Below are 25,373 nucleotides of genomic sequence, written 5' to 3'. Positions count from 1 at the left end.
CCTCCATTTCTCAACTTTGTCGCCCAATCCCTGACCTATACAAGGGGAAATGAGCCTCCTTTCTCTCGCTCTCGCATTGCATACATACACCACACATCGCACAAACGCTTGCTTGCAAGCACCCCATTGTAAGCCCGGTGCACTTGATCTAAGGAACACGACTCCTACCGGAACTGGACGTAGGGATCTTTCCGAACCAGTATAACTCCTTATCTCTTGTGTGCTAGCTATCGGAAATGAGAAGAGTACGGCGTACAATCACTAGTCAGTCGGCGGTACGAACCGAAACAATGACAAATCTGAAACAAGGAGGATCTCGATCTGCTCAAAGTCTTGCCGTTAGCAGTAGCTAGACAGTACTGGTCCATCGACCGCCGCGAGTATGTACTTATGTTTTAATTATAATTAAGTCGTTTTATTTTGACTCTAAACTAAGATTATGCATGGAAAAATATATTGGCATCTACAATATCAAATAAGTACACTGTAAAAATATATCTTATTATCTATCTGTTGAAATTAAACTAGTTTAATGGTATATATATTTATATGTTTTCATATAAACTTAACCAAAACTAAAGAAATTTGATTTATGACAAAACTAAAATGGCTTATAATCTAAAATGGAGGGAGTTTTGATCAAGTTTATAGCCAAATACATTAACATCTAATGTGAAGTGTAGCTGATTGGTTGTAGTTTTTTTTTTTTTTGAGAGAGAAGGCAGTAGGCTGTAGCTAGATAGTCTTTGCGCTTAATTCTGCGAAACATGCCGTGAAGAACTAATATTATCATAAAAATATCATTATCAAATATAAGTTTATGTATACATGCAACAAATGGAAACATATTAACTAAATTGAAAGAATTGATGCACCACCTTAATTACCCCATTTAGCCTGTACATGTACCCGACTTGAGGGCAACAGTTCAGCTATTATGCCATTTTAATTTGCATGGCGACGATATATTTGATGCTACTAGAGTGTGCTCGAACATCCAAGCAGTGCATATCGATCGGCATATCGCGCATGGCCATACTACGGTCACCTCAATCTGTATGTGCAAGACATGCCAAATCAAGTAATCAACGGGAGAAATGCATGCGCTGCGGCCAAGCATGCAACTGTGTCATCACATTCTTCTTTCGTCTCGTCCGTTCCACCAGGACGACGCCACTGCTGTTCGTCGTCAGCTAATGCAGGCATGCCGTTATGTTGTTCCTGCAGAATTTGTGGCATTGCATTTAAAAAGGATCAGTAAACCCAAACACTCTAGCTTAATTATTTGTCGACCATAAAATACAACTAGTTACAATGCGCGCGCGCGCACACATGTTCGTGTGTGCGTGCGTGTGCGTGTGTGTTGGGGGGGGGGGGGGGGGGGGGGGGGGGGAGGATGCTGATTCACACTTCAGATTGCCAGACTGGATATTATGGGAATGATAAATGACCAGCTACTGCCACGAAATGCATGAATATAAACGCTAATTAAAAAAATCTATCAATCGGCATAAATTAATCAAGGTAAGCTAAAACCAACAATTCAAAAAAAAAATAGAGCCATCCAAATTCCAAACCCCAATGGACATATAGTCGAGTAGCCGACAGTTCCATTCTAGCAAGGAACCACAATGCAAGCGACAGAGACACCAGGTACGTACAGTGAATGCATATCAGGCATCAGTAATGCATCCTCCAATGGTGCAAACTAGTACACTCTAAGAGACAACTCTTTCAATTATCTGACTCTTAGTATATAGTTTATAATATGAATAACCATACATGTCAACCTCACGCATATTGTTGAAGTACGTGTATAAGATTATCTCTTGATCAAGAGATAGCTCTTCTCTCCTATTAAAATATGAGAAAATATTCTATGAACCAGCTCATATGCGATGATTGGAGGAGGCCTAAGCAATCCTGCGTAATAATGCAGATGCCGATCGAGTGAGCTAGCTAGCTACGGGTTTAGGCTTAGCTGGAGTCGATGTGATATTACATATGAACATTACGCCAAAACCATATGATATAGCATGTAGCTAGGGGAACTATATATCGAGTACTACAACACTTAGTAAATGTGGGTGCTGCTTTCATTTTCTCCTGTCATTTTCTCGTGCCATACTCTTTGGTTAAAATACATGCATCTACACATGTTTTCAAACGATAAAATACAATCAAGTAAAGTATACAAACCAAGAAGATCTACTGCCCTAGTTATATGACTTTCTGATAGGGAAATATATGGTTGGGTATTACTCTCTCCGTTTCAAATTGTAGGCTGTTCTGATTTTTTAGTTCATAGATATTATTATGCACCTAGACATACACTATATCTAAATGTATAATAATATCTATAAAACCTAAAAAAGCTAAAAAAATCCTACAATTTGGAACAGAGGGAGTACAACTTATAACATTCAAACCAAACGACATTGTGTTGCCTTAATTTGTTAGGAGAAAAGTCGATGTATATGTTTTAAAGACTCTTCTACTAGGAGGCCGCCACTCATTTTCTGGGCTAGGTCCGCCCCTGATTAGCATATGTTTTGCCACCTCTTAAATGAAGAGAAAAGTTCCTCTCTTTATTTCCTTAGAAAAAAAAAGGATGCAACTGTCACATATGGTTCTTCAAACTAAATAACATTCAAAAATAGAAGAGAGAGACAACATGATTGTCGCCTTTTTGCTCTCCCTTTCCATCCAACCGAATGAAGTGGCCGTGATGCAAGAAGAATGATGCATGGAGCCGTTAGCAAGATCACATTGCACACATATTTTATCCAAGCATGAAAGCCAAATGGCCATCCGGCTAGTAATCTAGCATCAAGTGTAGCTAGTGCTGCATTTCATGGCTCTCTTTGAGTGAGGTGCCAATGAGCACGGCATGCACGCAAAGATCCCAATGCAAGTCAAGACACATACAGAGGAAAAGCTTAGACCAATGCATGGGCCCATCCAAAAGAGAATGATCTCTGCTGAGGAGAGGACGAGGAGGCAACTCAACAAGAGAGAGATTCAGGATCGCAGGCTGGCCGCCAAAAGTGGGTGCTCGGTTTTGAGAAGTCCCATGATTTTGTTTGAGGGGACAGTGAGCAGGAATTAGGGCAGCGCTGGTCTCTGATGCATGGGATCATGCCATTTCTGTAGTGTGTGCTGCTCTCCCAGGGATAGGACAGCTTGCCAGCATATCTGGGACATGAGGCAGAAAACAAGCACCACATCCTCCTCCCTCCTCAGCATATGAGGGGACAGATGAGTACTTTTTTCCTCTTTGTACAAGAGATAGCCCAACATACTAGATAGCTATATATTTATACATATACATCTAAACATATATACTACTAGATAGTTATATATTTATATTTATTATATATATACATCTAAATACATATATATACTAGTCTAGCTTCATGTATATATTTATATTATGAACTGATTACTATATATATATGATGAATATAAATGCTCACTGGCCTTTCGCGGCACACAAGAGTGACGATGATTACCCTGAGTAAAATAAAAAGACCAGCCAAATGAGCATTAGTTTATGTCTAGTGGAGGGCCAAAGCATGATTAGTTATAATACAAACAACCGCATCAAACAGCAAGAAAGGGCAAGTGAAATTTCAGGATAAACTTTAAAAAAAGATGGACCCAATCCACTGAGGCGTAGGAACTTCAAGATCCTCTTCATCGTTTGGGATTTAGCAAATCGATTTTATATACAACTTGACCTAATTTTTGCAGGAGCATGCAAATGAGCATATCCCTTTACCATTACAATATTGACAACATTAGATAGCCCATATCAAAAATGATGAGCAAACCATAACAACTCCACCAAATATGAGAGAGAGAGAGAGAGAGAGAGAGAGAGAGAGAGAGAGAGCAGTAAAAGTAAGTGTATATATATAATCAAAAATTGAAAAGGAAAAGAATTGATGGTAGCTAGTGGTAGAAGGATGGCTTACCAAGTTGAGCAATTGAATTATGCCAAAGATCCTCGCATGGATCTCCCCAATGGTGCGTTCCCATGCAACGTGTCCACCACGCACATCCACCGCATCTTCTTCCTCCTTCGTCCATTGCGTACAGTACACCAAAAGTAGTAGTACCCTTCCAAGATTGAGCAGCCGCCATTGCCCAAGCTTGAAAACGAAGCAAATTAAAGCATCATCTAGCTAGGAGCCTAGGACCATGTTTCTTCTTCCCCCTAGATCCTTGCATGGACGAATGCATGCACAGTCTTCTTTTCCCTCATGTAATCACCAAAACCGTCTCTTCAACCACGAGATCATCATCTCGATCAAGAGTGTCACTGATGGTGGCAATGCGGTGGTGCAGATGGCCTGCTTAGCTAGCGAGTGAGAAGCCATGGACGAAGCAGGCGCACCCTGCCTAGATCGACATCACTGACCTCTTGATGATCTACTGCCAAGACGAAACCGACATGAGCGGTCGCGTCTGCCAGCCGAGGAAGCACGCGCCGCGCGCCTCCTCGGCGACGTACCCCTCCGACGGGTAGTGCAGCCGCAGCAGCAGCCGAGCCTGCGACACCGCGAACGCGCTGAGCGGCCGCGGCGAGAGCCCGGCGGCGCGCGCGGCGGCGGCCCAGGACTCGAACCCCCGGGTTCGCCCGCCGGCGCGGCCCGGCGCCACCACCTCGTCGATCTCCTGGCCGAGGACCTCGCGCTCGACCGAGAGGCGGTCGGCACTGCCCGGCGGGACCGTCGCCTCCAGGGCGTCGAACACCGCCGAGTAGTAGTCCATCGCCGCGGCCACCCGCCGGTGCAGGTCCTCCGGGCAGTCGCGGCCGACGCTCGCTTCCCTCTCTGCGAGGGTCACCACGGCGGGGTTCATGGATTTGACCCAGCTCAGGAACGCCGCGATCTCGCCCTCGCCGCCGAGCTTGTGCAGGAACAGCACGCAATTGACGGCCAGCGTCTCGTCCGGGTGGAGCTCCAGCACGGCGGCGGGGTCTCCGGCGAGCTGCGTGGTGCAGGGGAGGGGGAGCGGGTGGAAGTGGAATGGGAGGTTGAGGGAGCTCGCGAAGGCGCGGAGGCGGTCGCCGGTGCGGAGGAGCACGTCGTGGTCGGGGCCGGCGCCCGTGATCCGAACCTCAGGTGGGCCGAGGTCAGGGTCCACGCGGTCGGCGAAGGCCTGCAGGAGCGGCGGCCACTGCACGCCGTGCGCGGCGTCGAGGTCGACGATGTGCAAGCGCCGCGCGCCGGTGGCGGCGGCGGCATCCAGGATCACCTGGTTCGCCGTCAGGTGCGCGAACCGCAGGAACGGCGCGATCTGGTTGTACGCCAGGTACGCCGTCGCCGACGGCGCCCCGGGGACCGTGGGAGCCGCCCCCGCGGGCGCAGAGGTGGCGTCCTCCTCCTCCCCGCCGGCCTTGTCGTCGCCGCCGTCCACGCGGCGGGCGAGCGCGCGGGCGAAGTGGTGCGCGAGGCGGTCGGCCGCGTCGCCGCGCGGGTCGGCGGCGGACAGGACCTCGCCCGCCGCGCGCCGGGCGCCGTCGACGTCGCCGCGGTGGAGTAGGCCGGCGCACGCGAGCACGAGCCCTCTCGGCGAGGAGGGCGCGGCGGCGGCGTCCTGCTCCTGATGACGCGCGCGCGCCGCGGCGTCGCCGTCGTGGCGGGGTGCGCCGAGCATGGCGGCGTCAGGGCGCGGTGGGCGCAGGATCGCATGGCTCGGGCGGGTTAATAGCTCCGGCTGGGCAGCATGTGCACGGGGGGCACGGGCAGCAGCTTCTGTGACAGGACATGCTCAGCTGCCAGTAACATGAGATTCAGACACAGGTGGTTCCGTGCTTGTGTAGAGAGACAGAGAGAGGTCTTGTGGTCTTGTGGACTCGGCTACTTGAGGTGTCTTTTCTCTCTCTCTCTCTCTCAGATTGAGAGGAAAGGTGCCATGGCAAGGTGCAATTGTATTCTTTCTCCCAGTGGACTTAGAGTGAGAATGGTCAAGCTGCTTCTTTCTTTTGGTGCGTTAGAGAGAGAAACATGGGAGAGATTAGGGGAATCTAAACTCCAGTGCTAGCAATACAAGTATAGGTAGGGAAGTATAGGTAGGGATGATAATGGATCATAACCGCCTCCTTCACAATCCAACTAAGGATTATTTATTTTTAGCTTAAAATCATATATTATTATGATCCAGCCCTTTTTATCGAGCCTGATCTTTAAATTGCTAAGTTAAATTAAGGAGCTATTTATCACCCTTAAGTATACTATGTAAGTATACTATGTGGTTAGGGTGGGCCCCAGTAACTTAGTGAGGTGTATATATCATGTTAAATTAAAGAGCTATTTATCACCCCGAAGTATACTATGTGGTTAGGGTGGGCCCCAGTGACTTAGTGAGGTGTATATATCATCATGCATGCATGGCACTGGTTGGTATAGACGATGGTAGATAGACACCGTAGGTATAGGACTAGGCTGCGAATCACATTGACGTGCAAGCTAGCAGCTCTTAGCCCCGATTGGAAACCAGGACGCATGATTTTTGCAGAAATTTCGTAGGAACACGATATATTCTCGGCATGATACGTTTTTGAAATTTCTCACGTTTAAACACTGTCCTTATTTGGTGAGGGAGTGATTTAACTATTTGCCATCGTTACTAAAGACGAGCATTCAAAAGCTATCGTTACGAACGCTCCTACATTTTTGCCACTCTTACAACGAACCTCCGAATTGTTTGGCATTTTGGCACGGCACGTCTGCTGGCCAGCGTGGATGAGGCGCGCGAAAAGACTTTCCTGCCCCTGTGCTGTCTTCTTCCTCCCCGCGCCACTCCCAGTTTGCTCTTTCTTCTTCTCTCTGCTCTCCTTTCCTGCAGCCAGAAGTTCATTCATGGCCGCAAGCAGTTCATCAGTTCACTTGCATGCTAATTTCCCAACACAGATCAGAAGCTAACAAAATTCGCATCTCTCACAAGCTAACAAATTCACAATTCCCAAGATCAAAAGCCAACAAGAAACTCACGATTCACAAGCCACGAAGCAAAACAAGCTTTCATCTCACAACATAGGAGAGGCAGTGCACACGGAGGATTTTCCTGGCCGTGCACCGGTGAACCGCAAGCGGCCAAGCCTCTGCAGGACCGCGCCGTACAGCTGCTGGACGCCTGGACTTCGCCGCTCGCACGCGAGCACGCTGCATCAACACAGCTGCTAGATCAGTGGGATGACTCGACAAGCAAAGAAAGAATCCTCGTCATCTCCATCCTCAAGTTTGGGTACTCGACGGCGATGGGCAGCGCCGGGCCCGTCTCTGCCCTCGGGACGCTCGGCACCAGCTCGTTCTCGAAGTCCGGCACCGCCGCGGCGACGAGAAGCCCAGCGTCGCGGCCTAGGCTGGCCTCATGAGCCTTATCTGGATAAGGCGGGGGTAGCATTGTCTTTTCACATGCATGTTTCAGCCACCGTGGCATGCTCGCGCGTCGTGCCACCTCAGCCAAAATGGCAAAACAATTCGGAGGTTCGTCGTAAGAGTGGCAAAAATGTAGGAGCGTTTGTAACGATCCCTTTTGAAATTTGAATGCTCACCTTTGGTAACGATGGTAAATAGTTAAATAGCTCTCGGTGAGGCGGATATCTCGATCGTGCCATGCCAAGCACAAATGATGGGCTTTTGGAACGCAGGAGTTGTGATAGTTTTACCAAAGACACAGTATGGTTGTTTAATTTATTTATTGGCCTTTTAAATTATTTTTTTGGCAGCACGCCCAATTTAGCTTCGCAAAACAAAAGAAATAAAAGGGTTTATTATTTAACTTTGTGTAGATTCCATTTGTTGTTTGGTCCTTTTCTTTTACAATTTTTTGCATGCAAATATGCATGAAATCCAAAGTTCATAGGAACACATGAACCCCAAAATCAATGTATGTGGTGACTAAAAAGCAGCATATTTCATTTTGTTTACGCTTTCCTCTGTTTGTAAACGTATGATGATATAAACATCGATGCAATCCCCAATATGCACCTTTGATTACAAAATTTTTCTTGAACATGAAAACTACTATATAAATGTTACAGAAAGTCCAATGAAACTACTCCCATTTGGTTGGTCCAAATTGAATTTTTAATCATAGTTCAAACTTAGACAAGTTTGCCGGTTGACATTTTAGGATGCCACACGTTTAGATATATATAGTGGGCACTACGATATCCAAAAATTCTTAATTTTGACCAATAACTAAATTATCCATAGCTTAGCATGCAGATGGTTAATCATGAGCAATTCAATTAAGATATTAGCAGTCAAAAGTTATGGCTTTAGAGATCACGTCTAGCCAAACCGTACCCTACATTTTTAAGATGGAGATGGAGTAGCATTTAAGAGATGGCACTAGATCAACGTATGTAATGAGGCGTTTCTTCCTGCTAGCGCTACACTGCTAATCCTTCCTACTCGTACTCGCCTGAGGCCACCCACCCCCACCAGGCCACCACCCATCTGCGATCTCTGGACGTCCCACGTCCCGGGCCTGTGTGCACGCGCACACGCAAAGGCAAAGCTCTGGGCGACAGAGACGAGACAGGGCCGACTTGGCAATCATCCCTCCTGTCCCGTTCTGCATGGCGCATGGCTGGATCTCCTCCCTCTCTTCTCCTCCACCCCACAGATGCCGAAACGCCTGCCATTGCTTCACGTGCCGCCTGCGCCATCTCCCAGCTCCAAACAATTGGAAGCTTCCCTGTAAAAATATGTCCATGACCATGAGAGAGAGAGAGGCACTGAGCTGAGCCCTCCTGAGCTCTCACATCAGATGGGAGGCATCTTGATATAGGGGTACAACGCGCACAGAGTAGCTAGGCAGCTAGCAGCAAGCAAATGGAATATTTCAGGGGGGTGTAGCCAAAGGCAGGCAGGAGAGGGGTGCAGTGCAGTGCAGGTGCTTGAGCTCGAGCTGCAGGGCTCTGTGGCTCTGGATCAGTGGATGTTGATGCAATGGCTCACCTGATCTGCTCTCCCAGATGGGCAGATGGCAAAGTCTACCATGATCAGCCCTACCTGCAGCCACCTGCACTGTTGCACACCATCCATGCCATCATCCAGACAGATTTGCAGTTTTCACTGCATCAAAGCATGCATATCCCTTGCTTTTCCGGCCCCTGCAAAAAAAAGTAAAGATAAAAATGAATAAAGGAAAATAAATAAAAGTAAATAAAACAATATTTGCTGCATCTGCATATATGCATATATACATATACATGGATCATGCAGGGTCTTGAGTGGGGCTCAAGGGAGATGGACTGGAGGAGCAAGCACTGTCAAGGACATGTGGGGCCAGAGGCGTGTGATACTATAATGCCAGACCAACACATTAGATAGCACAAAGATGAGACAGGAGGAGGCACGGGTTAGTTAATAATAAGGCAGACAACAAATCCAATCCACAGATTAAAAGACATGCTGCTCCACTCATATGCTATGTAGCTTGTATTCTGGCTTGCTGACCTTTTTGGCATTGCTTTTCTTTATTTATTCGATTTGATTACCCCATTCAAATGTCTGTTTCATACAGTGCGTCAATATGGATGAACTCACCAATTGGGCAGTGCAACTGGTGCAACAGCTCCCGTGCTGTTTTTTTTTTCTTTTTCAGATGCGAGAAGCCCAGAACCTTGCTGCCGAGCTCTTTTCAGTCCAGTCCCATCAGGTTGCTCCCAACTACTCTTGCCCAAGTCCCAACAACGCGACGTATCATGCAAAAAGTCAAACACAAATCTTTCAGATCATATTCTCCAAGGCACTAAAAGGGTCAAAGGTCCAAAGGATGCTCCAACGAGGTCATGGAGGCACATTCTCCTCTGATGCCAAAGTATGATATTTCAATGACATTCATTGTCATTTAGGACATCAATACAATCTCCAAGGTGGAAATTTGAGTATAAATTTTCTATGACATTATGTAATTTCTGTTATGATTATATATGGTCGTTTGTGTTTACCTAGTGAACACAGCAGCATCAATCGATGCGATTCTTTATTTAGTAGTGATCAAAACAAGAAAAATGTTCTACCAAAAAGGATCTTAAGATTGGATTGGAATATTGGATTATTCAAAGGAAAAAGATGTGCCATGGAAAAATAAATGAGGGTGAACGGAGGAGCTTGGTGATAAAAGTTTGCCATCGTCTGGGTCACCTGGTGGATTTGAGTCTCACCTCACCCTGCCCGTCTTCCATGTCCCTCTCTCCAGAGCTAGGACCTAGGAGGACCACCTCCTCAAGTGTCTCCAAAAAAGGGCTTTTGCCTTGCACCTAGTATTATCTTGGACCTCTTGTTAGCCGCATCTTCTCTTAAATGTTAAAAGTGTGTGCCTATGGTCCTCATCCCTGTGATAATCAAGTTAGTCATGTAACTGCTTTGGAAGGTTAGTATAGCCACAGAGAAGCTAAGCAAGAGGCTTTGCAATGTTCGCTATCAACAGCAATTGAGTTCTCACTGACATAAAACCAAAATGACAGACATGAGATAAAATGTTCAGTTCACACACAAATCCAGTGAGAATTTACCAGAGAAACTGGTATTGTAAATTATTTAATTTAACAGTCACTAAGGATTTATGAACTTCATTTGGACACCAAGAAATGTGCTATAATCAGTACATAAAAGAGTCAATGACAAGCTACTCTGTAAAGTTATAGTTCTTAATACAACAGCAACATTATAATAGCATATCTAGCTTGGGGTCCTAGTATAGAACAAGCATGTTTGTTTAAGGCAGCCCTGTTTAGCAAATCATCATAGCACAGGAGCACATCAAGAGAACCAGTAGTGACAGAAGTGAGAAAAAGCTTCAGATCACACACAAATCCAGTGAGAATTTATGAACTTCATTTGGGCGCCAACAGATGTGCTATAATCAGTACAGAACAGAGTTCATGACAAGCTACTCTGTAAAGTCATAGCTCTTAATACAACAACATTATAATAACATATCTAGCTTGGGATCCTAGTATAGAACAAGCATGTTTGTTTAAGGCAGCCTGTTTTAGAAAATCATCATAGCACAGGGGCACATCAAGAGAACAAGTAGTGACAGGCAGGCAGGCGCACAAGGCAAAATTCTAGAATACGTTGAATCTTAGATCTGACCAAGGCTAGGATGTTCAATTCAGCCAAAAGCTCACCTAATTGAAGGGCAACGTAGGTCTACAACTACCCATTCCATAGGGCTAGATTAAAATTCTAAGTCCAAGTCAGGTCAAACCTGTAAAATCATGTTACAGCTAGCCATGCACTTTGGTACAGTTGTGGCCAGGTGGAGATAGCAGCCAATTGATTGTATCCACTCTCTTTTTTTGCAATTATTGCCTCTTTTCCATGTCCATCTAATCTTCTCAAGTGATTTATGCAAAAAGTTAATTAAAAGGGACACGTCTTTGGCTAGTTAGGAACTAGTGCAATCATGCAAACCACTTTGGTTTATGGCACCAAACACCAGATCCAAATAAACTTAAGTTTATGGCACCAAACACCAGATCCAAATAAACTTAAGTCTGAAGCATTAGAACTTAAAGTTAATCAAAGATGATATCATAAGAATATAAAAGTGTTTTTTTTTTGCCATAACTTTCACCACAGACGTGTGGTTTAGCATAAAACAGCAAAGAATATACCCATGCCTTTTTTCTCAGGACAAAAAGTCAACCTGCTTTTGCAATTCAAAGATGACATAGATCAATCCAAGATCTTGTTCTCTAAACAAACGGATCAATGAATAAGTTTCTCCTGAACTTGTCGGCCTATTTTCTGCTAGCAACCACAGTTGGTGACTTGGGATTGGTTGAGGCATAAACTTCCTGCCTGCTCATACGTTTTTCAATTCTTGTCCAAATAAAGCAGTTGAGCAGAGTGTATATTCTCCAACAGAAATGCCCCATAGTGTAAGCGTGCAACATAGACCAACCCCAGCACAGTGGGACAACATAGCTTTAGTCAGCACCAGACTGGGTCTTTCCAAAAAATGTATAAGAAAATGGTCAGCAAGTCATGCAAGTCAAAATATACCAGTTTAGATAAAATAATATAGAAAAGGAGGCAAAATGAATGCAGAGAAAATTGTTCATGGAACAACAGTTGACCAACGATTACTTTCAGAAACGAATAATTCAAGTAATACTAAACGTGAGGGAAAGACTTCTGTTTACAAATGCGATGAAGAAACAATTATGCATATCTAACAAAAATTTAAGGATTCGGACCAACAGTTGGCTGTGCAGAGTTGGCAGATATCATATCTTAAGGTTAAGGTGGACCACCAAAAACCAACACATCTGTGTAAAGATTGGATTACAATGTGTCACTAACTAGGCCACTTTATAAATCAACATAGTATTTTACACGGTTAATTCTTGGCCACCCATCACTACTAAAGACAATATATTGCAATACATGCAAGAAAGGAACGGGTAGAACAGGTAGATTGCTAAACCATTACCCTACTTGTAGGTTTCATATTCCTAAAGAAATATAGGAAATATTAAATATGCTAGACAATGCTTATGATGGTCCACGGAGAATAGGAGACCTATGAGGCATTGAGGCTATGGCTATGAAAAATGTTCAAACTAAAGAATCTGTCCTCCCCTCTAGCCCCACAGGCAAATGGCTGAACATTCATTGAACTATTGAACTTCCAGAAATAAGCACTAAGCTTTATCACTTCAACGGCTCTTTTCCACTCACTGATCACATAATTTATTGCTCCTACATCTTACTGGAACCAAAGCAAAAACCCTAAGATGCTCAACTAAGCAACCGATTAGAAATTTTATAGCTTCATAGATTCCCTTATCCACCCTTACCTTTTCTCAATTAGTTAACCTTTAATGTCCTTCTCGTAAATGTACCAATCATTCTTGCACTTTTAAGTTTTCATGCCTGATCTTGACGTGCCCGCCTTGGATAATTTACAGAAAAGCTAAACAGTTTTAATGGGTATTATTTGGTGGCCCAAGGCAGTGTCCAAGCATGGAAGATCATGCTAAAGATGCTCTGCATCAAGCTGATTGTGACATCAATCTTTGTGGTTCATTAGCGAGAGGAGAAAAAAGAGGAAGGTTGGAAAAGAAAAGCACTAACAGCATCTGGAAGGGTGGAGTGCACATAATCGCCATCATCACAGGTTTTAGTATATGGCATCTTTTGATTAGTGAGTGACTGTTACAAACACAAATAGCTAAAGTGGCACCAATTAAGGACCTAACATGAATTCTTCTCTTGTAACTTGATAACATTTTGGTCTCAAATAGGGTCACCAAAAAACCAAAGGCAGCACAAACTGTAAGATCAACTAATAGTTTTTATGAGGCACAAATATATTTCAGTTTATTCATAGAACATAGTCAGTAAAGCTCAAGACAGATGCGTCATAGAAAAACAGCATCCTGTGATCGAAAAAGTACTTTTCAAGATTATGTATGACCAAGATGGATGATGGGTTCTTGCATCACAACCCTGTAATCCCCCTTCATCAGTGGGCTCTCTGCATGGAAGATTCCTCACATTTTCAAGCTTTCATACTTAGTGCAAAAAAGGTGGACAACTAGTTGATCATTAGGCCTACAATATAACAATTATTTAAGTGAACACTTGCCATTAAGCAAACAGTAAGCACAGAGGCATCAAATAAAGGGATCCAAAGAGCAAAAGAGAAAAGGAAATAAGAGTTCCAAATCTTAGCACAGTGGTTATTAAAGTAAAAGGCCTATGTGAACTTCTCAAGCATATTGTAGATTGATCAGATCAAGGTCCGGTGCAAATTGAACAACAAAGAAGGTAGTTTAATAATCATTCCGGTTTCAAATTACCAAGCTCAGTGCTATATTTCGTATTACCCAGTTTGACACAGTAAAAGATTCAGCAAGATAACTGTTAATCTAACAATAGCACATTCCTAATTTCAATTACTTTGCGCTGTCCCCAGCCATCTACCTACCTTTTCTTTGGATGACTATGTACAGCCACTGGTTTCATTTAATATCATGACCGACTGCAACACAAATCACGTAAAGATAGATGCTATGTTTGATCCTCCCAGAAAGTCCATAGATAATGAAAAGGTGTCAATACAGTGTACAGTGTACCTTTCAAAGGTGGACCTCTATTAGACTTCTCAATAGACCCAATGACTATAGTTTATGAGACATCTGTGTGTGCGTGCGTGTGTGTGTGGTGGTGTGGGGGGGGGGGGGGGGATTTTGAGATACCAATTCTTGATCCTATTAATTTTGGCACTGAAGTTGCCACCCAAAACTGCTGAAATTTTCTATGAATACCATGCCTTTCTGTTGCAAGTGTTGCATCACTGTACCGCAATATTAATATTTGGAACAATGAAAATTATGATCGGAATGTGCATCCTATATACAAAACCACACATGAACTGAAATCAAAGAGCAAATAGCCTTTTTTTCATAAATAGATTATTTGCTGCCTTAATCTAAACAAATAACAAAGGTTTAATTAGCATTTAACTTAGCCAAGGACCTATAACTAAGAGCCATGAATGCATAGTAACCACCTTTTCAAATGTAACAACCAAAACTTCAGTTATTTCTACAAGATAAGAAATATTACATAAGTAACTAGCAAACACATTTCTAGTAGAAAAAAATATTGATAGCACGGTTCGTCAACTTGTGGAGAAACCAACAGATTAGAGAATAAGCGAATTACCATACCATGGACATCAAACAAATCAAAGATACCACGAAGCACTAACCACATTGATGTCTATAGGGCATTCTTTCCCAAGTGGTTGATTCACTGAAAGTGTCTGGAACCAAATTTGGGCTTAAATAATTACTATGCTTGCCTTCTGCACTTGCTGTTTTCTTGCCCAGGTGGTAGCAAATATTTTCCATGTGATGTGATATTTCAATTTGCATGGCAGTTGGCAGCCCTAATTGCTGCAAGGTTTCAATGTGTAGACACAGGATAATTTAAATAAACCTAAATCAATTCAGGTCAACTAGTGATGAAAATCACAGAAATGAATACAAAGTATTCAATCGCTAGACCAGGTATACAAGAAAGAGTTGGTTATTAGTTTAGAGTGGTAGACATACAAAAGGAGAAACTGAAAGGCAAATGACATGGCATTGCAGCACTCCTACAAATTTTGTTCTTGGATTCCAGATAAAACATGGAAGTATGCAGTGCTTCTTTGCCACTAGAGTGCATGGTGCCATTTGCTTACTGCACAAGGGTGATGTGAAATAGTCTTTTCACTTAAATTTAGCTGAGTGAAACAGAAACGCACAACAATGATAGTGTAGCAACATTTTCTATTAGAATTATCTAACGAGAGCTTTCTGCCTTGCTTACACACCACCTTCGCTTCAATGTTCATAGGAATACACCTTAAGGACCCTTACAGGAATAAATGGTGTGAAATAGGAAAAACACTCACAACATTCAACATTTCTGCACGGCAACAGTGGCTCAGATAAATTGTGTAAATTATGAAAACACTGACACCAATCAACATTACTTTCTACAAAGATTGTGCACAGATGTTTCTAGTACATTATTGGAAAGCTTCTGTAGTTCTGTGAACATGAAGCAGAAAGGCAAAGGTGACGCGTCTCATGATCTAACCAAGCGAGGCCCTCTCCACGGTGCGCCCACCTCCAAGCAGTGCCTCACACGTCCTCCCCGGCACCGCCGCCAGCGCCGTCGAGGGCCCTGAGGCCCTCCGCCACCGCCCGCGCGCGGTTCTGCGCCTGCCTCTCCACCGCCACGAAGTAGAGGCCTGCGCACGGAGGCGCCAGCGGAACGAGGCCGCGGCAACGGAGAGACGGTTAGGGGAAGATCGCGACGGGATGGGGAAGAGTAGAGCAGCAGGGTGTTAGGGATTTAGGAAGGGGCGCTTACTCACGGCGCTGCCCAGGGCGCAGATCCAGAGGACGCGCTGCGACCACCTCTCCCCCACGACGCCCCGGCCTCCCAGCCCCATCCTCTCTGGTCGCCGCCGCCGGCGAAGCCGCTCGCTTCGACTTGGGCTCTGCCGTCTCCGTCGCCGCCGCGCCGCCGACCGGTTCGCGGGTGTGTCAATGTGCGCGTGCGCCCGACGAGTGGGCTCCACTGCGGGCGAGTATGTGAGATCTGGAGAAAATGGTTTTTTGGGCTGGGCCGTAGAGTTGGGCTGGTAAGCAGGCTGATGGGCTTAAATTACATATGCTCCATTGCGTTCGTGTGAAGTGTGAACATACTACTACTCTGTGTGTCATGTAGAACTCCTCGATTTGATCTGCTACGGGAAAAGGCGCAAAACATTCCTTAAAAAGAAAGGCTCAAAACATAGATCAGATCACGTATCAGTACATTCAGTGGCACCCAAAACTATGGAACGGAGAGCAAGGTACGTCATCTTTACATAGACCATGGTACCCAAAAAGGTGGTTACATCAGATCAACGAGGCTTGGCATTGGCAATGACACCACGGTACTCCTTCACAAAAAGAAAAAAAGGGTATAAACTTCAGACCATACAAGCAACAAAAGTGTTGGATTTCATCCACCTGGATAACAATCGGTTCCAGACTTCCAGTGAGTGACCAGATGAAGGATCAAATGGCAACCTACTCGGCGACCAGGAGGAGATTATGGTCCATCCCTGCAGCAACTTGCAAGACTTCTACTCCTTCCAATGTATCCACAAGATACGGCTCTGCCTCATCAATTGAGCTGCCCAAGCCTAGCCTACCGTTCCGTCCAGATCCCCACGTCCAAACTTCTCCTCTCGACGTGAGAACAACCGAATGGACTCGGCCAGCCGAGGTGGATACCGGCCTCACCCCGCTCAGACAGTTGACCAGTGCTGGGATGTCTTCTTGGCCGGATCGCCCAAGCTGAGAGCTACAGTTCCATCCCCATGAGAGGACACCCGTTTCCACACCGTCAGTGCCTTCAGTTGATGTATGGCATAGTGCGAGGGAGTGGCCAACACTAGCCGAAATGGAGAATGGCTTATAGCTCATGTCAACAGGAAGCAGTTTGGGTAGCCCTGCCTTCCTACCCAGCTGCCCATAAGTGTTGTCACCACCGCTCAGTAGAACGCCATCAGCTGGAAAATTACAGAAGCCACGTGAGGCGGTCGAGTCATCAATAAATAGGAAGCAGTTCCTATGATGACCCAATTTTGATGATGATGTATAAATAACATTGGCATCCTAGCAGAACAAGAGACTTACTACACAACTGGCAAGAAACTAGCATCGTATGTTAAATTGTCCACATGATAATGAAACTTGAATAACCAATGATTATCTGACACGCACCATTTGCATCTAAAGGACAAGCTATTTCCAATGTTGGCCTTATGACAACAGATATAATTTATGCAAAAGTATGTCATACTACCAGAAACCAGCAAAGTAGCACGTGAAAAGCATTAAACACCACAATGCACAAAAGGGATTTGATTTGTAGCAGAAAGAAATACTCACAGAGGAGGATCAGGGAATGATCAATGCCACAAGACACATCAGACACCTCAAGAGGACTTGCTTCATGAACAAGAGATGGTTCCCATATGATGGGCATATTGTCTTCGCTCCGAATTTTCTCTTCAACCATCTTTTCAACAGCCTCCATCATTGAACTAGAATACTTATCTACCGTTTTGCCTATGTATTCTTCTGCAGAAGGTGCCCTAGTGCTTTGACCCATTTCTCCTAACCTACCATTTTCTGAGTAGCCCCAACCAAATAGCTTTCCATCCTTGGTCAATGCCATGGCATGCCCCCATCCAAATGATACCTACCATTATTCCTTCAGTTAATGTCACTGCCCATCCAGTTATTTAATTTGTGGGAGAAAGTTAGCACCTTAGTGACGTGGTAGCTAGAAAGTGCTTCCACTCTAGATGGTACTGCAGCTTCTACAATGTCCTTCCCGAGTCCAAGTTGGCCACGCTTTGACCTCCCCCAAACCCATAGAGAGCCATCAGATCCGATTGCTGCTGAAACAACACCTGACGCAGATACAGCTCGAACTTGAACATTCTCCAATCCTCTGACCTGTTCTGGGTTGCTCCAAGTATTCCTGCCATTTAGTGAAACAGTTAAATAGTTTTGCGCATATCCAGTGACATTGCACAGGAACAGGTAAATAAGCTCTATAGTTTAACCCATGAATCATATCCTGCTTATTCAACACTAGATTAGACAATAAAAATATGATCGCATCTGTCCTGTTTGAACTATGTTTATTCTCTGTATGAATGTTTGAGTTCCAAGGAACTGGAAACCAATAGAGGAAGTTTCATTGGGTAAAGGTAATGGACAAAATGTTAATATCCCTAATAGAACATAATCAATTAAAAACAAAAGTGAAACCAGTAAAAGAAAGTAGTGTCGATACTAAAAATAAATCTCTAATCTTTGACTCTACCACCTTCTGTGTTTCTTTCAACAAATGGCGTCACTTCTGTTGTTCTAATTCCATAATTATTTCTTGACTCACTTAAGGCCTGGTATATTATCTTCCTGCACTAAACCTTTTCTTCTTCAACTGTTTACCAGATGAAGAAGACATTTCAATATATCAAAGGGGCTCTTTTTGTCCATTTAGTTCTTACTCTTCCTGTAACCCTGATGCTATCTCCTAATTAATGCCTAGCACATACATAACCATCACGATGTGTGCTCTCTGCTTATGCATATCTGTTTTTCTTTCTCCAAATCCCCATATGTAGTTTAATCATGTAACTGCGCGAGTGTCACGAGAAGAACCGCTTTCACCCAGTAAATCTGCTAGTCTGGAACAAACACATCATGATTGATTACTTATTTACCCGATGCTGTATTAAACTAATTTCTGAAATCTAAAGAGAGGAAAGTTGTATGAGGGGTTTTAGCTCACCTCGGAGAGTGAAGCCCGCGACCGAGCTGGCCCTCGTCGTTGCGCCCCCACGCCCATACCTCCTCGTCGGCAGATACGGCGAGGGAGTGGTAGTGACCGGCGGCGACGGCGCTCACGGACGACGGGAGGAAGGGTACGGGCGTGGGGACGTAGGCGTCGGCAGCCGGCGGCGGCTGGCCTACCGCGCCGTGACTATTGTCCCCGAACCCGTATACCGAGCCGGTGCGCGGGGTCCCGTCCCCTCCGCCGGCGCCGGCAAGCGAGGAGAGGAGGCGCCGCGAAGCGAAGGCGCGCGTGCGGAGGAGGAGCGAACGCATTGCGGGATCGGAGTTGGAGGAAGACGACGGTAAGTGGGTTGGGCTAATTGTATACGCGTTCAGAAAATATGGCCCAATTGGTGAATGTGCCTCTTGGGCTTGTAGACCCAGTAGGGAGGTTGACATCCTCGGCCTTCCACAGTAAACAAACTATGGGTCCTCTCAAAGAAAAGTTAAATAAATCATCTTAGAAAAAGAAAAAAAGGAAAAGGTAAATCATGCGAGTTTCCTTCTGCTAAAAAAACTAGCCTAAGATTAGAAGAAAATCAGTACAGTAAAAAAGGAAAAAATATTTAAAGCCTCCAAATATAGGTTGAGCATAGGAGAGAAGCACACTGATACACATTGCAATTCCCAGTTAAAAAATAAACAAAATATGCCCTATATACAACCAGGGTAATACCAATTGCCTGAGTATTACTAAGGACCGGTATGTAATAAATCATCAAACATAAAATTTATCAACACACTAATTTCTATTTGATACAGGATAGTGTACAACAACAAACGATGGGAGTTAATTTAGTTTTCTGCAGTGAAATACAGTCTCCATGTATCAGCCATGAGCCCATGAGCGCTTTCACCACGGAACTGCAAGTCTGCGAGTTTTCCATCCCAATGAAACCAAAATCAGTTTCCCTTCGATGCTACAAAAAGGCAGCGCAAAGTGGATAGCCGCCATGACAGGATCGATGCCCGTAAATGGAGGTCAGTTCCAGTCCGGAAGCATGTCCTTGTACACAACAAATGGGTCCTCTTTTACACAAGTATCCACCGTCATGTACCTGAAGAACAGGCTGTCAGAACGGACCATTAAGCACAAGACCACTTCTATTTTGCTAATCAAGCCTTAACTCTTTTCTTAAAATATCGAGCATAGAGCTGTTGGCTGAATCACATTTCAAGATTATGTTCCCTACCCGTGAAAGTTCTGTCAAAATTAAGAGAGAGTGGTACTTGCACAAACTTAATGTGGAGTTCAACAGGGAAACAAGCTATATGTGCAGTTCGAAGAAAAACTAGCCATTTGAAAATCTGACGGCTTAACATCTTTCATATGTACAATAGTTGGATGGGGCCAACAGAAACTTGTAAAGAAAATACATATAACAGACAGCTTGCCAAACTTACCATAATTTTGATGTTTCTGTGCAAACTGACACAAGACTTTCACGATGGAACTGTATTTCATTTATTTCAGTGGCCCCATATGCCTGCACAAGAAATATTAGAGATTAATTGAATTGGTAAAATTCATAGTAACCCTTCCGGAGGAAGAAACCAATGAGCACACACACACCAGTCATTCTTCAAGTGGAACAATCTTGCATGTGATTGGGGGCAAGGGGTGCAACAAAATTACTTATCATGAAAACCGATGAGATAGAGAAATTAAACTTACATTATCTCTGTGTACCGTAATCTCCAAGCAGGAAATCCCAAATGACATCTAACTGGACCATACACAAGAATAAGATCAGGTTCTGGCCCGCCACAACCTAATGAAAAAAGGTTTGGAACAGTAAGTGATTATCCAGTATGAGAAGTAGAAATGCCTATTTACTGGAGATGGCAAATTTAACAAGGATAGTAAAGGTGCCTCTTTTCCCCTAAACATACCTACTGCGCTCAATGCACTAGCCATGTGAGCTTCTGTAAAAACAGTATCCATTTTATCATATCCACGAGTATAGGTTGTATAGCTATTGCAGCCTTTGCTGGAAGCTGAGTATAGTAAGTTTGCTGCTTTGGCAATGGCTTCCTTGCCATCAGAACCAGAAAGACACTCCATAACCATCCCTCCATGGCTACAATGTGGACTCTTGGTGTTTGCACAAACATCCTACATGTTCACATGAATCGCAATTATAAAAAGGATGGACAGATCAAACAGTAGACAAGCAGGCAACAATTGTAAGTATACAAGGCCAATAGAAAGCTCTACTTCTTACTTACTGCTCTCTTGAGGCGTCTATACCAGGTTCAATTGATTCCTTTATTACTCCTGCAGGGTATTGTTGCACTATTTATTGATTTATTATGCAAATAATTAATGGAGTGCTAAATTAAAGACAAAAGTAATCAGGAAAATAATGAACATCTAGACATTATACTTCCAATTTAGTTGGATTCTGTAAAGCTCAGTATTTGATGGGCAGTTCAAATTATTTGAAGTGATTTTATTTTATATGCTTAATGGAAGCTATTGTTTTGCAGCACAAAAACACAGCTGCGCTGCGCTAAATAGTTTTAGGAGATGAATTTAGGAAGGAATATTAAAATAAATAAATCAGACTGACCATGTCGCGTATTTTTTTCCAACCATTTCTAATCAGAAGTTCACAACTTCTGTTTTTGCAAGGAAAGCTATTATAGGCAGACGATGTGCATCATTGAACTTAAAAGTGAGTAAGAGATACCCAACCCAAGTAACAAAGCATGTAAGAAAAATGCTCATTGTCACACCTTCTATGTCATAGAGAACTACATACTTGATTCCAGCAGTGGAGAACCAGTGTAAAAGCTGTTTGACCTCCATAACATTCTTTGCTTCTCTGCTATCTAGTACCACTCCCAAGCACTTGAGTCTCTCAAGATTTAGAATTTGGTACTGGGACAACAACTCAGATGAAATGAGGTAGCATTCTAGTTTGTTACTCAAGCATGACCATAAATCAAAGAGGCCAATTGCCATGTGGATGAGGCACCACAGCCATCCTAGGATGGGCTTTAAAATCATGTCTGACCAAAATATCTGCAGTAAACAACATGGCTGGACTCAGCGGTGTATTTTATGGAACACAAAAACGAAGTATAAACTATAAATAGATATATGCCAGAAAATAGGGCAAGCCAGCTCAAGCCCAGAAAATTTTGATACTTCCTCGTAACAATCAGATGGAACTAAACATGTCTTCTGCATTTAGCTTTGTGATAATAGTCACATATTTCAGAAAAATTCATCATTGCTCTTACAATTCTGAAACCATTAAAGGCTTCAACCACAAGTGTGCTTTCCTTTCCTTGATGTAGATGTAATTAAGATTCGGGTACTAACAAACTCTTAAGCACCTGATAAGACCTAACAATAGAACTGTACCTTAAGATAAGACAAGTTTACTGACTGGACACTGGAGTCTATAAATTATTGGAGGCTTGACTGCTTGAGTAAATGACTAGTGGTGCATTATCATGATGGGCAGCATATAGGTCCAACCAATTTTAATTAATGGCTGTCACGATCGATGCATGCCTGAATGAACAGGTCACAAGCGACATGCGAGCAAACCTGCAACCAGTTTATGCAGTTATGCTCAAGCAACGCAATCTTGGGAGTTGAAAATTACGTTCAAAAAAATCTTGGGAGTTGAAACTTGCTAATCAAAGCTACAGATTGGTAGTAAGAACGGATATGTAGTGCGGATAAATTTCATGTCGAACCCTAGATAAAAAATGGAGAATGGGAACAAATCCGCTCACCACGCCTGGAGGAGATAGAAGCGCTGGAGGAGCGCATGATTGGAGATGCCCGGACGGAGCCTCGTGCGGGGGCGCCGGGGAGGCGTCGGCGGCGAGGGAGGAGGAGGAGGAGCAGGGGAAGAAAAGCCTTGGACTTGGAAGTGGAAGTGGTTTCTATGGGTTTTGTTGGGCTGGGATGGATGTCCAGTGAGTTAAGCCCATTTCTACTGCTAATAAAACTAGGATGGCGACGAAACGTCATCGGCGCTGTTTGTATAGAACTCGCTTATATGGCAATGCTGATAAGTTTATGTCGATTGTCTGTCCTAGCTGGTAAATTGATCTAAATACATATGAGGCTGATAATAGCTCATTTTTGTTGTGAATCTAAGGAGAAGATAATAATTCTAATGTCTTTGGAGTTTGTTAAATAGAAATTGCATTACAATAATATGAAATTCATATGATAGATCGGTCTAATATGAAAATAACTTTGCCAAAAAAATATTTTCCCTCTCAATCATTTTCAAACCAATTGAACAAGTTTGGCCATAAAGTTTGATTACTTGTCAGACCCACTTCGAGCAGTAAAACAAATGTACGAGTAGGCCCAGGACAGTCTTTATTACAATTTCTTAACCTCATAAATCATTCATACAATATCCTTATAGTTTCTTAACTCAGATAACACTAAGGAATATTTTATTAAAAAAAGTATCTAGTTACTACAACAGAGATATTGTTTATTTTACCATGACTGAAAATGGCCTGATAAAAAAATGGAAAAAAGAGGGATTTTCATTGTCGCCTTTGGATATGGCAGCAAAAGAAAATGGTCCTGCAGAAAAGATTTCAATTCTCATCTTGTCATGATGCTGAAACTTCCTTCCAATCAGTGGCTTATAATGCCATGCACCAACTTAACAATTCAAAATTATTAACTTCCATAATGACCTATACTTTGACCACTCAGGCGTCACACCAACCCATTTCCATAATCAATGATCCTAGTTCTGATTATCTCTTGGACAGCTTTTAACCAATCAATTCTCAAACAAAACCATCCATAATCAAGTACAAGATAGATTCTACAAAGACACAATAATCCATTCCAGCTTCAGCAAACTATGCCGAATTTTTAAAACACTGCCCGCAGCACATGAAAGAACACTCCAAGGAAGCTATCCTCCCAACTCAAATGTCTAGAATCATCGCACGGTCACGAATTCACCAAACACAACAATTACACATCTAGAATAAAAAGGAGCAATCTATGCAAATGGATACAGTATCAAATGAAGATGGAATTGGCATATCAACGGTGCATGATCACTAACTTGCTAGCGATCCTGACAAGTGCGGCAGAAGAGGGTACCCTGGGAGAGCTCACAGCCCGCCCGCCCGCTCGCCGCCGTGTGCCCGATGAGCCTGGCCACGACCGCCGGCGGAAGGAGCTGGCGGCGCCAGCGGACTGATGCCAAGCGGGCAGGGAGGACGCGAGCCATGGGGCAGGGAGGACGCGAGGTGCCGGCGGACTGACGCGAGGCGGCCAGGGAGGACGCGAGGCGGGCAGGGAGGACGCGGGGAGGGAGGACGGAGCCAGCGGCGGGCAGCGGACGGGATCTGCCGGCAGGGAGGTGGCGGGCGGGATCTGGCCAGGGAGCCAGTGGAGGGCGGGATTTGGTGCAGGGAGCCGTTGGAGGGCGGCGGACGGAGCCGGCAGTGGGTGCAGGATCGATGGCGTGGGGGCGGACAGCAGGTGTCGGTGGGGTGGGGGTATCGGGGTAAAAATCGTTCGCTCGCGGGAGAAGCGCCGCGTACAGAAAAATCGGTCCGCTAGTTCTATCGTGTATCGTGGGCTAAGAGCGCGTTTTCTTCCACTAACTTATTTTTAGCACCCGTCACATTGAATGTTTAGATACTAATTGGGAGTATTAAATGTAGACTATTTACAAAACCCATTACATAAGTGGAGGCTAAACGGTGAGACGAATCTATTAAACCTAATTAGTCCATGATTTGACAATGTGTTGCTACAGTAAATATTTGCTAATGATGGATTAACTAGGCTTAATTAGGCTTAATAGATTCGTCTTGCCGTTTAGCCTCCACTTATGTAATTGGTTTTGTAAATAGTCTACATTTAATACTCCTAATTAGTCTCTAAACATTCGATGTGACACGTGCTAAAAATAAGACAGTGGAAGAAAACGCCCCCTAAGTGGCTTGGTGGCAGGCGGAAAATAAGCTAGGCGTTTGGATGAGTTTATGACTTATTTTCACCGGTGAGCGGGAAATAAACGGATACAAACAGGCTCATCGTACCGGCGTTTTTTTGACCCGCTAGCAAACGCAGGTCATCCGATCGCTACCTCGGCCTCCGCACGCCTCTTCGCCCTTCAATTTTTTTTCTCCTTCCTCTATCCGTGTCTCGCTCCTAAATAAGCCGCCGCTCCCGCACGTCTAAGGGGTTGTTTGGATACTAGAGGCTAAAGTTTAGCCCTTATCACATCGAATGTTCGGATGCTAATTAGAAGGACTAAACATGAGCTAATTATAAAACTAATTGCAGAAGTCCTAGGCTAATTCGCGAGACGAATCTATTAAGCCTAATTAATCAATCATTAGCAAATGATTATTGTAGCACCACATTGTCAAATCATGGATTAATTAGGCTTAATAGATTCGTCTCGTGAAT

General features: G+C 44.1%; 3 protein-coding genes and 1 pseudogene across 3 annotated transcripts; all 4 read right to left on the bottom strand.

Annotated features, from left to right (window-relative positions):
- Positions 1-773: 773 nt before the first annotated feature.
- On the bottom strand, positions 774-6,216 carry LOC117843777 (protein MONOCULM 1). Its single transcript, XM_072291477.1, has 2 exons — positions 3,978-6,216; positions 774-1,221 (listed from the first exon to the last, which is right to left on the bottom strand). Exon 1 carries the CDS (start codon positions 5,662-5,664, stop codon positions 4,435-4,437), a length of 1,230 nt encoding a protein of 409 aa, XP_072147578.1. The 5' UTR covers positions 5,665-6,216; the 3' UTR covers positions 774-1,221; positions 3,978-4,434.
- Positions 6,217-15,302: 9,086 nt separating this feature from the next.
- On the bottom strand, positions 15,303-16,124 carry LOC140221709 (uncharacterized). Its single transcript, XM_072291476.1, has 2 exons — positions 15,909-16,124; positions 15,303-15,786 (listed from the first exon to the last, which is right to left on the bottom strand). Exons 1-2 carry the CDS (start codon positions 15,988-15,990, stop codon positions 15,677-15,679), a joined length of 192 nt encoding a protein of 63 aa, XP_072147577.1. The 5' UTR covers positions 15,991-16,124; the 3' UTR covers positions 15,303-15,676.
- Positions 16,125-16,386: 262 nt separating this feature from the next.
- On the bottom strand, positions 16,387-19,238 carry LOC117846566 (ultraviolet-B receptor UVR8). Its single transcript, XM_034727789.2, has 4 exons — positions 18,900-19,238; positions 17,864-18,080; positions 17,483-17,795; positions 16,387-17,100 (listed from the first exon to the last, which is right to left on the bottom strand). The coding sequence occupies exons 1-4, from the start codon at positions 19,214-19,216 to the stop codon at positions 16,616-16,618; spliced, it is 1,332 nt and encodes a 443-aa protein (XP_034583680.1). The 5' UTR covers positions 19,217-19,238; the 3' UTR covers positions 16,387-16,615.
- A 687-nt stretch (positions 19,239-19,925) lies between these two features.
- On the bottom strand, positions 19,926-24,446 carry LOC117847874 (uncharacterized; annotated as a pseudogene).
- Positions 24,447-25,373: the final 927 nt, after the last annotated feature.

Source organism: Setaria viridis, chromosome 1, assembly GCF_005286985.2.
Source record: "Setaria viridis chromosome 1, Setaria_viridis_v4.0, whole genome shotgun sequence".
NCBI lineage: Eukaryota > Viridiplantae > Streptophyta > Magnoliopsida > Poales > Poaceae > Setaria > Setaria viridis.
The sequence above is the reverse complement of the archived record's forward strand: the minus strand, read 5'-3'. Positions and strand labels throughout refer to the sequence as shown.

What these genes read in the sequence shown, in the direction of transcription:
- LOC117846566 (XM_034727789.2), bottom strand. Translation starts at nt 19,216, where the DNA reads ATGCGTTCGCTCCTCCTCCGCACGCGCGCCTTCGCTTCGCGGCGCCTC. An exon ending in CGCGGGCTTCACTCTCCGAG is followed by an intron (nt 18,081 to 18,899) that starts GTGAGCTAAAAC and finishes ACTAAATGGCAG; the next exon opens with GAATACTTGGAGCAACCCAG. An exon ending in TCATTCCCTGATCCTCCTCT is followed by an intron (nt 17,101 to 17,482) that starts GTGAGTATTTCT and finishes GTAATTTTCCAG; the next exon opens with CTGATGGCGTTCTACTGAGC.
- LOC117843777 (XM_072291477.1), bottom strand. Translation starts at nt 5,664, where the DNA reads ATGCTCGGCGCACCCCGCCACGACGGCGACGCCGCGGCGCGCGCGCGT.
- LOC140221709 (XM_072291476.1), bottom strand. Translation starts at nt 15,990, where the DNA reads ATGGGGCTGGGAGGCCGGGGCGTCGTGGGGGAGAGGTGGTCGCAGCGC. An exon ending in CGCCCTGGGCAGCGCCGTGA is followed by an intron (nt 15,787 to 15,908) that starts GTAAGCGCCCCT and finishes CTCCGTGCGCAG; the next exon opens with GCCTCTACTTCGTGGCGGTG.